General features: G+C 34.4%; 1 protein-coding gene across 2 annotated transcripts in view; it reads right to left on the minus strand.

Moving 5' to 3' along the window:
* Positions 1-14360, minus strand: part of CWC27 (CWC27 spliceosome associated cyclophilin) — a 94174-nt gene that overhangs the window by 28834 nt on the left and 50980 nt on the right. For both annotated transcript variants that reach the window (XM_041470697.1, XM_041470696.1), the window contains one exon: positions 703-800. In XM_041470697.1, the coding sequence (XP_041326631.1) occupies positions 703-800 (98 nt within the window). The remainder of the gene's footprint in view (positions 1-702; positions 801-14360) is intronic.

A 14360-nucleotide genomic window follows, 5' to 3' on the forward strand; every position in this document is an offset into this window, starting at 1 on the left:
CTCTTGTAAATTGTGTGTTATCTGAATTTTGAAAAAAATAGTTTTATATTTTCTTTCATATTTCTATAGTATTGAGAACTGAACTAAGAATCCACTCTAAAAGTGTGTCTCGCAACCCCACAGTGTTTAAAGACACTTTTTTGTTTCTTCAGTTTGGCTAATAAAGGGTGTTTCATCCTTCTGGACTAAAATGTGCACTTTACATGCTATTATAAACGTAGCAATTTATACACATTTAAAAAGAAACAGAATATAAAAACTGTCTGACAAAGAAGAGGGCAGCTGAAGATCCCATTTTGTTAAGGTTTATGGAAAATAAATATGGTAGTGACTTTGTGAATTTGAATTCCATCAGTGTCTTAAGATACACTTAAGTTTTAAATCAGTAGCTTTGAGTTCAAAGTTAGCCATCTGCATTTAAGAACCTTTCCAAGTCAGAAAGTCAAAAAGACCTTGCAAATTAAAGAGCACGGATGTAACTAACGAATACTTAGAAGGAGAAATACTACCTGATTTGAGAACAAATGCTACCTATACAATTTCCTTACGTACTGGCATCATTACATTGCTACCATCCCTAGGGAAAGAAAAAAAAAATCTACATTTCAACAATAGTCCACATTTATGTACATTTATAAAATAGAAAACGAGAAACCCTTTAAAACCAGAACATTAACTGGAGATCTACACCAAACCTCTTACCTTCTTTGTCTTTGAGTCTTAAAGCTCTTTCTTCTTTTTTGTGCTTTGCTTCCAGCAATTCTCGTTTCAGCTGTCGGGCTTCCTTCCGTAGCTCCTCACTGCAAAGAGAAACATTTACAAAATATAATCTTCTGAGATGTACAACTACTCAAAAGAAACAGAATCAAACTTAATGGGAGTAGATTTTTGATACAAAGGGAAGGTACAGACTCACTGATGCTAAGAACATGGCTTAAAAATCACTTAGGACCTCAGAAAGTCCATATTTTCATTAGCAGGGATAACAAAAGAACATTAACAGACATCTTACTTTAAGACCCCATTAGAAATATGTTAAGGAAATGAATAATAGAACAAGGAATCCTCATTTGAATTTTAACATTCTAGTTAGCAATGAAAAGCACACGAAGAGAATCTGAAACAGAGGTACTGCCAAATAAATATTCCATGTGTTATAAAATTCAGTTTGCTCAAGTAATAAATCTTAGTATTTTTTCCTGCATTTTTGGCGGGACAAGCAATGCAGTTGGTCAGTGACAAAGACATGAAACGTATGTAAGCATATATTATTAGATATGAAAATTAATTTAATTCTACAAATACCTAATGGGATAACACTAGAACTAGAAAAAAGAAACTAAAATTTTCAAATCATTGTGCCAATGTCAAAAAAATATTTTTCTTCATAGAACTACAATTTTTAAGGGACCTCTGAAGATCAGACATTCCAGGTTTCTTGTTCAGTTGAGGGCCAAATACAGGAGGATGCTGAGAGCACCATCCAGTCAGGTTTTGAATAACCAAAAAGTCTCTGGGCAACTACTTCTTAACCTCCCTCAATGCAAAAAAAGCTCTACTGTAAATTTAATTTAAATTTTATTTCAGCTCATGCCAATTTGTGACCATCTAATGGTTACCTGTGGAAAAGAACTGATAATTAGTTCAAATTTTTCTGATAGAATTTGTATTTTGCCCTTTAAAATCTTTTTAGTTTTAAATTAGGTTCTGGCTGATTTAAATTTCATCAAAATAAATTGATCTGCAGAAATTATTACAATGCAGGAACGTGACATGCAAGCATTTTTTCCCTGCAGTCATTTTATGTACCTTAAATTTAATCTGTAATACCACTACTGATTACACCCTTTTCTAAACAAAAGACTCGGAACTGTTGGGTGATGACTACTTTTGATTTTCGTTGTCATTTGTATGTATGCACAAATACAGAAAAGCATTTGCAAAAAGCACTTACAAAAAACATTAGCAAAGAAGACTATCACTGTAAAGTTACTCAGCTAACCACATCAGGAGGTCTTTATTTTCAACAGCATGGCAGAAGCTGCACTAAGCAAGATTAACAGCTTTTACAAAAAACTACAGTTCTACTTTTCTACCTGAAAATAAAATCATAGGGGAAAAAGAGATAAAGAGAGATTTTTGATCCAAGTATCTCCATTGCTTTTCTATAAACTGGGGGTGAAACTATAAAAAGCTGCATTACAATACTATTATTGTATACTGCAACGTTTTCTTATTGAAGTTGCACAGCAGGAACAACAGATATCAATAAAAAGCTGTACGTTTAAAATATTTAGAGGGACAGACAGTGACAGCAACACAGAGAGAGTGGGTTACAAGTGGCACTTGAGAATAACAGAGTCTAGCACGTCACAAGTTTCCTGTAAGGGGGACCCACTTACTCTTTCTCTTAGCTAGCTAAACACTATTGCAGCATGAACAATGAACTACTGCAGCATGAACAATGAACTAGCTAGCAACTATTATTCAGCCCCTCCACACCCTCTTTTTCTCCAGTCGAAAGAAGTTTTTATACAGAACACAGAAAATCTCAACTCTTAGTAAGTCTAACTCCAAAATATTTCTTCAAGACCTTTCTATGGTCAGTACTAGGTCAATAAACAACTTTGATACTTGGCTCTTTACAGACTCCACACTTAGCATATTTTTTTATTTCTAGGTGACTTTGCCAAATCAGGTTGGTGAGAAAGGCAGTAACTTCATCTTTGATGCCTAGGTCTTTGCATGCAGTATATTTGCATTCAGGTTTCACATAACATAGCTGTTAGTTTATAATCAATTATGTAAGTGCCTGCTATCCTTGGAAAATTTCTGTTGCTAAAAAGGCACAGCTCTCTGCTCCGTCCTTGTCCCATTGCTCCCTTGATTCCACAGCTACAGCCGGTTCTCCTCTTCCTCTTGCTTCCTGCTTCTTCCTCTTTTTCCAAGTTTCTGTAGCCTGGAAACCTCTACTCTCTACATGCAGACATGCTGCCAGAGCAGATGTAACCTTCCCCTGCAGAAGACCGAAAAGGATCTAACCAAATGGTTCATAACACCAGAATTTTCAGATTCTACTCAGAACAATAAAATTATTATATCCACAAAACTTAGTGATATTCCATTTGAATTTCTGGTTCAGCTGTGCCTTGGTTTGATAGTTCTTACTGTGAACAGTGAACTGATAGGAACTCCAGATGTTAAGAACTGTAAGTACTTAGGTAACTTGTGCTGAAATCTAGTTACACCCTGAAGACACCATGTATGGCGATGGGATCAGCTTTCCTGGTAAACTATCTGAATGCACAATCAAGAAACAACTCTACATTGTTAATTATGGTCACCACTCTGGCTTCTCTTTAGCATATTAATTAATACTCTTTAAAAAGAGCTCTTTTTTAAAGAGAAAGTGTTCTAACATTCACTTTAACCTCTTCTGTCTAATCCAGAACTCCCTGCAGTATTTCCTTAGTCCTTCTGAAGATGGAATTCGGAATCAGATATACTGATGGGTTTCAGCTTTCCTGCAAGTCTCTGCTGGTGGTGTACTGTGTTCCTAACTCAAAAAGGAACATAAGGTCAACATTGCACTGAACACTAATTTTCCACAATCACTCTCAATTCACCTCTTGGTCATTTCTTTCCAAAATGTCATTCATCTGTTGTACTTTCCTACAGCTGTAGGGCAGTACATGTGCATTTTTGATTTCCAGCTGTAAAACGTAGCATTTAATTATATTACAAGGATATTTTTATTGTATTGTGCCAACTTAGGTATTAAATTCAAATTATTTGTAATATTCTGTTGACATGTACTCTATTAATTTCTAATGAGGACTTCTAAAAAGTAAAAATAAGAATGTCACTGGCTTTCAAATAAATGCTTGAAACAAACCTACCTGAACTATAAACACTGCAGAAATTCAGTTATTTCTCTATATCAAAGACTCAACACTTTCTGAACCTGTATCATAACAATTCCCTGCCTCTAGTTTTCCCAAAAGGCAATACAGTTATCTACTGCCTACAACATCACACTAACTTGCATTAATTTTACCTTTGGTAATTTCTTTTTCTTATGAAGAGTGTACAAAACCATTCTATTATACCTGGTTAGGTGTGAAGGAAGGCTAACTTGCCTTCATTTCTCTGTATCATACCTACATGATGAAAAAGTAGTTCTGTTCTTTGAATTCTTGTAGTTTTCTAACTTTCATTAAAATGAACACTAGTAAATCAGAAAGCATTACATTTTCACCAAAGTTCTTACACTTAAGTTAGCTAACCCTGGTATCTGAAAATGTTTAATCTTAAAAGATGAGGGAAAAAATGTTTGAGAACAGCCTTACTAAGAAGGACTGGGAGGTGCTCATGGATGAGAACATGAATATGACCCATCAGTGTGCACTCTAAGCCCAGAAAGCCAGCTGTGTCCTGGGCTGCATCAAAAGCAGCATGGCCCCCAGAGAGATGGAGGTTATTTTCTGCAATTATCTTCTTAATAACATATATTCCATACTTCAACTTTCTCATATGTACATTTTTTTTTATTTTAGATCAGAATAATACTCAGTTCATAAGAAATAAAATCAGTTGGAAATTTAGTCAAATATTTTTGATTAAATGGATGAAATTGTTTCTAAGTGCCATGTATTGAAGGTGTTTTTCTGAAAGTAATTAAGGGTCTTCCGAATTTACAAAGTAAATTTATTCAAAAAAGAGAAGTTCTGTATTTGACTTCACTTTGGCAAAAGAAAAGAGAACTGATTGCAGAAATAAACAGTAATTGTGACTTTGGTGTAAGTGACCATACAATCACACTTGCTATGCACAAGTCCAACAACATTCCTCCTTCTCTACATACATATGTAAGCCTCTTCGTAGTTGTAGGCTTCTGTGCGTACGTATATAAACCATAACTACCTGTATTTATTTAAGCATACCAAGTCTCTAACAAATAAAATATATATTAGGTATAGACACAAATAAGACCTAGAGGGTCACAGTATGTTATTCAACTGTGATTTCGGGAAAAGAAAAAGGGTGCATATATTCAAAACTAATTCAGCTATTCCCATCCAGTGATGACAAACCTCAGAAGATGCTAAGATTCATCTGATGCTATATTCCAATCACAAAGTGCTGGAAAACTTTGCATTCTACACATTTCCAAATTTACGCCAACTCCAGTCTAAACTTCCCTACAATTTGGAGTATTCACTACTCCCTCTCTAAACTCCATGTAAGACCCTAGAGAGGCTCAAACTTCTTGAGGTTACCCTCAAGAAGTCATTCACTGATGGTGGTATAACCAATACTAAACAAGACCACAGTCTTTCAAAATGGAAATATTTAGGTGATGGCAAAACAATACCGATAGCCTCAGAGAATTTACTGAGATAAATGTAAATTTATAATGGAGGGACTATTCAGAGACTAAACAACAGAAAAATCATGGCATCTTCATCACTGGGCCTGGAGTTTTTCTAGAATGCAAGTCATGGTTGAAACAAGAATTAATTCAAGGAAGTGCTGTAGTAATGATTAAATTATTACTTTTGATGGCATAGCATGTTATTTTCCCTTCTTTTTTAGTATTATAATTACATTGCTTATATTTTTTTAAAGACAATTTCCTTCCATTTGCTTTTGCTGTCTTCTCATTCAGTAAGAGTCAAACATCAAAAGTAACATCAAAAGAAAATTACTAATTGGTTATCCTTAAATGGTAACATTATGTACGAAGTGTTGTTCCAAGTAAGCATATCAGAACAAAGAGAACAACCTAAAATACTCTTATTAATTTTAAAAGCAATTCTAGAGTGTTGTTAATAATAAGGCAAGATTATTACCTAAGTTTAATTTTTACATGAGCAGAATCCTGTAACATCTTAATAAAATAAAATTATTAAAATTATTTAATAATTATTAAAATTATTAAAAATTAATAATTGTTGAAGTACTTCAACAATGCTCATGTTAATTTCATATCAGAAGAGATGATTTTAATTCAGTTTAGATAAACCAAACAAAAACCAAGTTACAGTACAACATTATCCTTTCATCATGTAAACTAATAGCCTGGAAGGAAGTCCTGGATTCAATCCCCTCCTAATTACAGGCTGCCACATCTTTCCCCAAATGTATTAATTCCATGAAAAGCACATTTAATGTTCTTGTTCTTATATTCATTAATGATAATTTTCAACATCCATGATTTATATGGAAAGGTTGTTCTAGAACTGACAAGTAGGCACCTTAATAATACCAGAGGCAATGAGAAAGAAAACAGAAATTTCTGTTCAGATAACAGCTTTGTTTTCTGCTAGACACTCTTGAAAAATGCCTAATATTCTGTTTGAGAGTTCCAATTCTATGTTAAAATACAAATAGTATTTTCAAATAGAGAACCCCAATGATAAAACAAAACAATATAAAATGTCATGTTTGCACAACTCGCTGATTTGCAGAATGTGTGGAAGAATCAAGGTGAATGTTATGCTCTACACTGTCAGTTTTGAAGCCTTTTCTGATATTCCCCCTTCTGCTCCTTGGGGTATCTGCGAACATGCAATTCTTGGAATGGATAGCAAATTCCCCATTTGGCATGTACATCTAAGACTTTTCTAGGGTTCAAGAATCTTATTTTTGTCTGGATTGCATTACTGTTCATCTCTGGTACTGCAAGAATTTTACAACTGTAAATATGAGAATAAAAATTATGGATTTGGAATATGCACTTTGTCTCCTTGCCAGCCTGGTTTTGCTGTAGAAGTCAGACACATATCTGTCTGTTTTCTGCAAATGGTGTATTGCAAGTGTATCTCAAATAAGATGATCATATAAAAATGGTGGCAGACATATTCAGCAGTCTTTACATTGGAAAACTGTAGATGAAACATTTTAATATAGCTGCTGGGTCCTGTATGGCCACCTGTGATAGTTAATGTCATGTTTGACTTTAGCAATAGCTGTTACAGTTTGCAATTAGTACTGCAATTCTGTGTTTTAGAAATAAAATGTTAAAAACTTCTGCACTGAATTAATTTATGGATAAATCACCAGTATTTATATATTTTACCTAGAAAAGATTTCAATGATGAAATCTAAAAGGACTGGCATGTTTATTAAAGACTACATGGCCAACTGTTACTGTCTTTTCACTACCATAAACCTGAGTGCAAATAGGTGCATCACATCACTAACACTTCAGAAAACTGGCACCCTATTTTAATTATACATACTGAACTGTAAGCTATGTGGTATGTCTGCAGTCCCAATATTGTGCAGTGAATTCTCACAACTGAAACTGATGAAGAATGTTACCATTTGACTCTACTGGGAGAAACTCAGCAAACAACATGGCCCATAAGCTGAACATTAACTACAAACCTGCGCAAAAAATATATCAAAGCAGACGCAATATATTTTATTATGGTTACTAACACAGATGTAGAAGGAAAAAAACCCACAGGTTTCAGGGCACATGAGCTCTTCTTCAGCTAGTTTATTTTTCTTCCACAGTTAGGTTAATAAAAGGTATTAGCTTTCACTATAAACTTTCTTTGCTTACATTGTTCACCCACCAATTACACTGCCAGAAAATGCAGATGTATGCATTACGGTATGTATAGAAGCATATATCATATACCACATATCATATATTAAGGCTGATTTTATGCACTATCTGGACCTTCTATGTTCACAGCAGATCCTGGAACAGATAGGAGACTCTAAGTTTTCTCAGTTTAAGATGAAAACGTAACTTTGCTTACTACAAGATAGTTAACAACTGTTAAACAAAACAACAAAAAGTGGAGACCAACAGCATCTCTCATCCAGACCAATGCTATATCTATCTGGATTGCAAATGCCTAGCTTAATGCTTGATATAAGTAGGTTTGCGGTTTGGTTTTTTTCTTTCAGGAACACAGCACATTGCAGAACTGTTGCAATTAAGAGCTTTTCCTCTTACGCTGTCACTTCTGAATGATGGCCTACAGGAGGAATTTTTGGTTTTGTTCCTTACTGTATGATTCTATGACTCTTAAATTTCATCCTATTTCTATAATTCAAGCTTTTGAGATCATACCATTTTGCATTAGGATATTCCTGTCTCATTAACATTACTTTCCAACTTCATAGTATTTACAAGCTTCTGTTAACAAACTGTGGTGGGATTTTTTTTAGTATTTAAAGCATTACTGAAAACCTGGAATTAGAACTAGCCTTAAATTTGACCCAAAATAATAGCTTTCAACATACTTTACGTTCTCTTTTGACCAACTTCTTGCTTATTTTGCAGTTCTTGTTCTTCTTCCGTATTTCCCTCTCTTTAATTTTAACCATCTCCTCCAGATTAATCCCAAATAAATTTTATCATGAATATGTAGCCTAGAGAAAAGCTTACCACAGCTCAGGAAATACTTATAGGCTGGTCAATTTATCAGAATCTTTTTTAGTAAACCAACCCAACATGTTTTTTCTATTAGTCACTAATAAGCATCTTTAATATTCTTATTTTCATATCTAGATCATTGTCTTACATTGTTCTACTATCTTAAGCAAACCAAATCTGTAACTCGATATGAAATCTTAGAAGAGTGGTTTTACCAGAAAAGTCAAGCAGGTTCTACTATCTTAGATAAAAGTAATAAACCCTTTAGAAGTAGCAAGGCTTTACAAAAAAAAAAATCCCAAAAGTATTACTTGCAATGCAAAACTTACAAAAAAATGGACCAGAAATATGAGCAATTAGTGTGACTAGCAAGCAGTAAAATAATTTTTAGAAGAACTTTGCCTCTGTAAATCTAAAGCTAGAGCTGTCAGAATACATTGTAAAAGATCTTATGTTAGAAAGTGTATTAAAGAGGCGAAGATGAGTTTTAAAGAGGAAACAGCTGAAAGTTTAATGCTAAAAGGATTGAATTAATTAAAACAAGAAAAATAAAAGGAGCAAGAGGTCACTAATCACATGGGAATAATAAAGTAAAATAAAATCACTGCTGATTAGATAAATGAATGATTTGTGTCAATTTTCTCAAAAGAAGATTCTAGGGTGTAACTCTCCAAGAATTTGATCTGATTTGGACAAAATTATGAAACAAGAGCAGAGAGAGTACATCCTCAGAAAGAAACTCAGAAATTACTGTTTCACTAACTCACCTTAAAACTAATGTGGTTCCAGATGACCAGGTAGTAACAAACTACATCTCTAGAACAAAAGTAACTGCACCTCTAGAACAAAAGGAATGACCAAGGACAGCACAGTGGGTGTCATGACAGCTTCTATTTGAAGTTACTAATCAAGTAATTAAGTAATAATCAGCTTGTACAGTGAGTGTCTAAATTTTCTCACTAATCCAGTAATTTCATTCAAACGTACTGGTGAAGGTGTGGATGAACAAAGTCACGGACAACAAGATGAACAGCTTTATATATTCAAAAAGCTTATACAATGTGCCTTTTAAAGAGAGAGAAAAGGGTGAAAAGTGGATTTAAAATAAGGCGTAGAGTGAAAAAAATTATCTAGACTATGACAAGAATAAGGAATTACACTGTTTATTTCAGTATAACTAAATTAATACTTAAAGTTAAATACTCTGAGTAAATGGAATGAGATACATTTATAGAAGATCCAAAACTCAGCTAATCCCAGACAAAATATGGTGATTTCTCATGGTTTTAGTGGAGGAATGGAAAATGGAACAAGCAGGTTCTCAGAAACTCTAATAAAATTATCTTACAAAACTGAAGAATATCCTGCAGAGTGAAGTCCTTCTACTCTTTACGAGGACTGTTACTCTAAAGTAACAGACTGTTACTCTAAAGTAACAGAACAAGTTCATGAAAAAAGCACATGAACTTAACTAGTAACAGCACAATGAAGAACTCTACCAATCTGCAGTTGTGGAAAACTACAGAATAACAGAAAAGGCACATTTATTAAGGAGAATAAACCAAGAATTATTACAGTGGCTATACAAGAGACAGTCAATATTACTCCATTTAGAACACTATAAATGAAACAGAATATCCTATGCCAAAATTACCAACACAGTAATACAGGAAACTCCAGAAAAGATGACCAAGATTATTCCCATCATGAAAAATCACCTGAAGATAAAGAAAAAAGGAATTACTCATTTCAGAAGAAGATAAGACAGAGGAACCACGAAAAAGTGTGGTAAAACCACAAGTTACTGCAAACCTTTAATATCTAGGCAAGGAGCCACTCAGTAATATCTCAGTAATTTAAAAAAGATAAAATATTTTCACTTTTCAGATGAGACCACAGTTTCTTTGGGGTAAAAAAAAAAAAAACCCTTCACATTATTAAAAGTATGTCTGACATTTACATGAAAACCAGGACCATCTATTTAGAACAGTTAGTGATAAAAATTAATTTCAGAAGAAATGGAATACTCTATGCTTCGAGACCACCTTATTACAAATCAGCTTACGGGTATTGCTGGTGGCTTCCTTTCCTATTTCTCTGAGGCCAATGGTACTGGCCACTGGCCACACAATTTCACTTGCAGATTTCTACATCATCAATGGAGGCAAAGACACTTCAGACTACAGCAGATGCCAAATGGAAATTTTTCTCTACAACTCTCACTCTGACTCTCCATTTTATGCAAAGTGTCATCAGTGCTTATGATTACTAAGCACCAAGATATTTGTATCAGCACCAGAGTCTTCAAAGGAATATAATACGAGGGATGATGGAAATAGCTTTCTATATATTCTACTAATACTGGTATACCATAGGTTATTTAAAACATCTAACTGGACAGATTAAACTAAGAACATAATATATCCCAATTATATATTACCATTTCTTGGAAACTGGATAAAACACTTGCTCTGAGTTTTGCCTGCTGTTTCCCAACATCTGATAAAAATTTTTAACAGATGGAAATGATTGCAAAGTGAACAGCACTCCCTTCATGTTCTCCATTCTGCTGATTTAATCACAAACGCACTGAATCTGATAGTAATGAAACAATAGACTTGTTGCTGATGAGATCACCAAATGGCTTCCATAAAAACCTATCAGACACTGTAAAATATAGTCACTGCAGATATACAGATCTGTAGTAGATAATTTCTGATCTACCACATTACCTGTCAATACAAAATAGTAAATTCTATAATAGAAGCAATGTTAAATAAACAAATTTTATTTGTAATTACATTGAAGAACCATATTAAAAAAAGAATTTTGCCAAAAATCTTTCATAGAGCTAGCTGGCCTAGACACTTACAGATTGTAACATTCTTCCATATTACAAAATGTCAACATTATTTCTGAGTGAATCTGCTCTGCAGTCTCTATATAACTGGTATTTTAAAAACCCAAAACCCAAACCATGTTAAAACGATTTGCTACTGCAGACTACAACTGGGAGCCCTGAGTACACAGTAGCTAGTAGCTCTAATAATGTAAAAAAGGCTTGAGATTAAGTATATCTTGAGGTGCTCTCAGAATCAATGCTGAAATGTCTGAAAGATCAGCTAAACATCCTACAGAACCTACCTAATGTATTCCTCCATAAGCAACTACAGATTTTTTTTTTTACTAAGACTTGAAATGAGTAGATATCTGAAGAGAAAATAATTTAATTTTTCCCAAATGTCAACTTTACATAAAATTGCTTTTTTTGTCCATAAAAATGTCATCAACTTAATGCCAGTTTAAAGACTGTCTGCAGAATGTTTCAAGTCTAGAAACAATCACTGAGCCTCACTCAAAACAAAAACCCCCTCCTTCTTCCAATGGTACTATTTGAGCCTCAAAGGATCCAACAGGGTGATTCATCCAGCCTGGGGATCCTCCCTGGCTGCCCCCTCTTCTAGGGGCTCCTCTGATCCAGACAAGAGAGAGCAGACTGGAAAGAATTTTTCTGGCAGCAAGAAAAGAACTAGCTGCAGCAACTGCTTTTCCCAAGCCCTCTTTTGTCACATGAAGGAACCACATGTACATGATGTGACAGGGTAGAGATGTAGGACACTATGAGAAAGTCAAAAGCCAGGATTTCCACTGTCAGAACAATTAACATCATACTTCTTCTGAGGAACTCCTGAAGACAGAGATTGCTAGGTACAGGCTGGATAAGATGCTCTGGTAGCAGCATCCTGCTCCTTGTTTCCCTTCTCCTATTTAAGGCAGAAAACAGAGACATACACAGTAAACACAGCACTTCAGGGAATTGCCCTCCTGAGCTGCACAACGGAATGCAATCAAAATAAGCCAAGTAATATATTGTGAATTCTCCGTCTCTGGAAAAATTATGTAGCTCATTCATTAGTCAAGCACTGTTAAGTCAGTCTACTCCTGCTTCTGTAACAGAACACAAGCTGGTTAAGAGGACCTTTTAAAACCCCCCTGACTTGATTTTATGACCTCCTCTATCTAAATAAGCTGACAGAAGGAGCAGACCAGTTTAAACTGGGAATTTCGTGAGAATGGGCCATCAAGTCCTCCTGGCTGTCCAGTAAAAGAAGAGATCCTCATGTCAAAGTTTGTTTATAAATCAGATTCCAGACATCAGAGACAGGATGTGATTAGAGATACTGGCTACAGACATTTTGTGTGGAAGGTGAATATAAAAGGAGATCTGAATGAGCCTAAAAAACACATCCAAACAAACAGAGCACAAAAATATCTTCAACAAAATGTGAGCTACAGGTGTTATTTGCTATTTTTCATATGACAAGGACTTGCAGGTATAAAATGAAACTTCAAACCAGCATATTTAAAAGAAATAAAAGGAAATATTGTCCACACTGCTAACAATTAAACTGAGGAATGTACTTCAACAAGACATCAAACAGATCAAAACCATGAACAGGTTCAAAGCAGCTACGTCTAGTTACAGAAGAAAAATATACCACAGAAGATTAAACAGAAAAGGCCAAATGAACTTCTTGACTAAATAAGCCTTGAACTGCACATTGTTGGAAAAAAGAAAAGCTGCCCAGTAGTATTGTAAGCACTACACTGCTTCTGCTCACCATGAGAGATAGGACATTTGGCTAAACAGATCTTTGACCTAATTTGGCATTCTTCAATCAGTTATGGTTTCTAAAACCTGACACATTATTTTGACTTAGTATCACACAAGCATGGAGTGATATCTGCCATACTAGAGAGCTCCATGTCTGAAGGTTCATAAATGTATTTATTTTTTAAATGGATTTAAAGTATTAAATATTGCTCATGTAAAAATATTCCTTACAGAAAATGATGCATCATTTTCTGTTTCTGAATGGAGGGAAACTAAGTTTTTTTGCTACTCCAAGAAAGATCATCCTCCTATTTTATGCAACAACTGTGAGATATGCAATGGTAAAACAAAAAGCAAAAGCTTTCTAATTTTATGTAATGCAGCAATGGTAAAATGAGGAAGTAGATTAATAACCAACAGACTAATACTGAAATACAATCAAAGCTTTACTCAGTGTTTATGACCTTCGGAAACTTCCTCCATATTGAACACTTAATGTTCAACCATCATGCCACATCTCACATAAGAGCTATCCGAAGAATGTCTAAAGTCTACTGAATTAATTACACCAATGTATATACAACCAGAATAACTATCCCAGTTTCCCACAGTGTTATCAAGGTATGTATTTCAGTGTGTAGTACATTCTGTACATCAGTTTTTTAACTCCAACTATATGAGTTACAAAAACCAGTGAAAAAATAGCACAGCAGTAAGACTACTACAATAGAATTTATAAAATTAAAGTGATAGTTTCTATAACAATTATAATAATCTGTGAAGTCTATGAATAACCAAAAGTAAGGTCCATTATTTCAAAGTCTACAAGCACCATCTCAGCTCTAGGTTATTTTACAAAGGAATATTCGAGCTGATCTGCTTCATACTCCAGGTGGATTTCACATTCTTATGAAGTAGTTTAATCTCTAATCTCTTCCCATTATCCATTCCCTGCTCACATGAAAAAAGAATGGCTCCAAAATGCCTTTTACATTCTTATCCCACACCTGTACATGGTGTATAGCATGGACTATATGTGAGCCAGAAAAAACATTTTGAAAGCTCTTTAGGATGAATGAAAAGAATTTCTAAATTGAGCTAAAGCACATCTCAAAAATGAAATCAAGTAGCAAAGACATTGTATTTTTTCAGTAGATCTGAAACTGGACCTGAATAATTATGTTGCAATAGAAGTCTACTTCAGATGATCATCCCACACTCAGGTACGATTGAAAAGATTTGTAACTGACTAATCATGAACATTATCTGCATCAAGCCTATTTAAGTATGTTCAACAGGATGTTTCATTCTAGTAGCCATAGCAATTTAGAGATAATAGATTGGCAT

This window comes from Pyrgilauda ruficollis, unplaced genomic scaffold, assembly GCF_017590135.1.
Source record: "Pyrgilauda ruficollis isolate IOZ18807 unplaced genomic scaffold, ASM1759013v1 scaffold25, whole genome shotgun sequence".
In the NCBI taxonomy this organism is placed as follows: domain Eukaryota; kingdom Metazoa; phylum Chordata; class Aves; order Passeriformes; family Passeridae; genus Pyrgilauda; species Pyrgilauda ruficollis.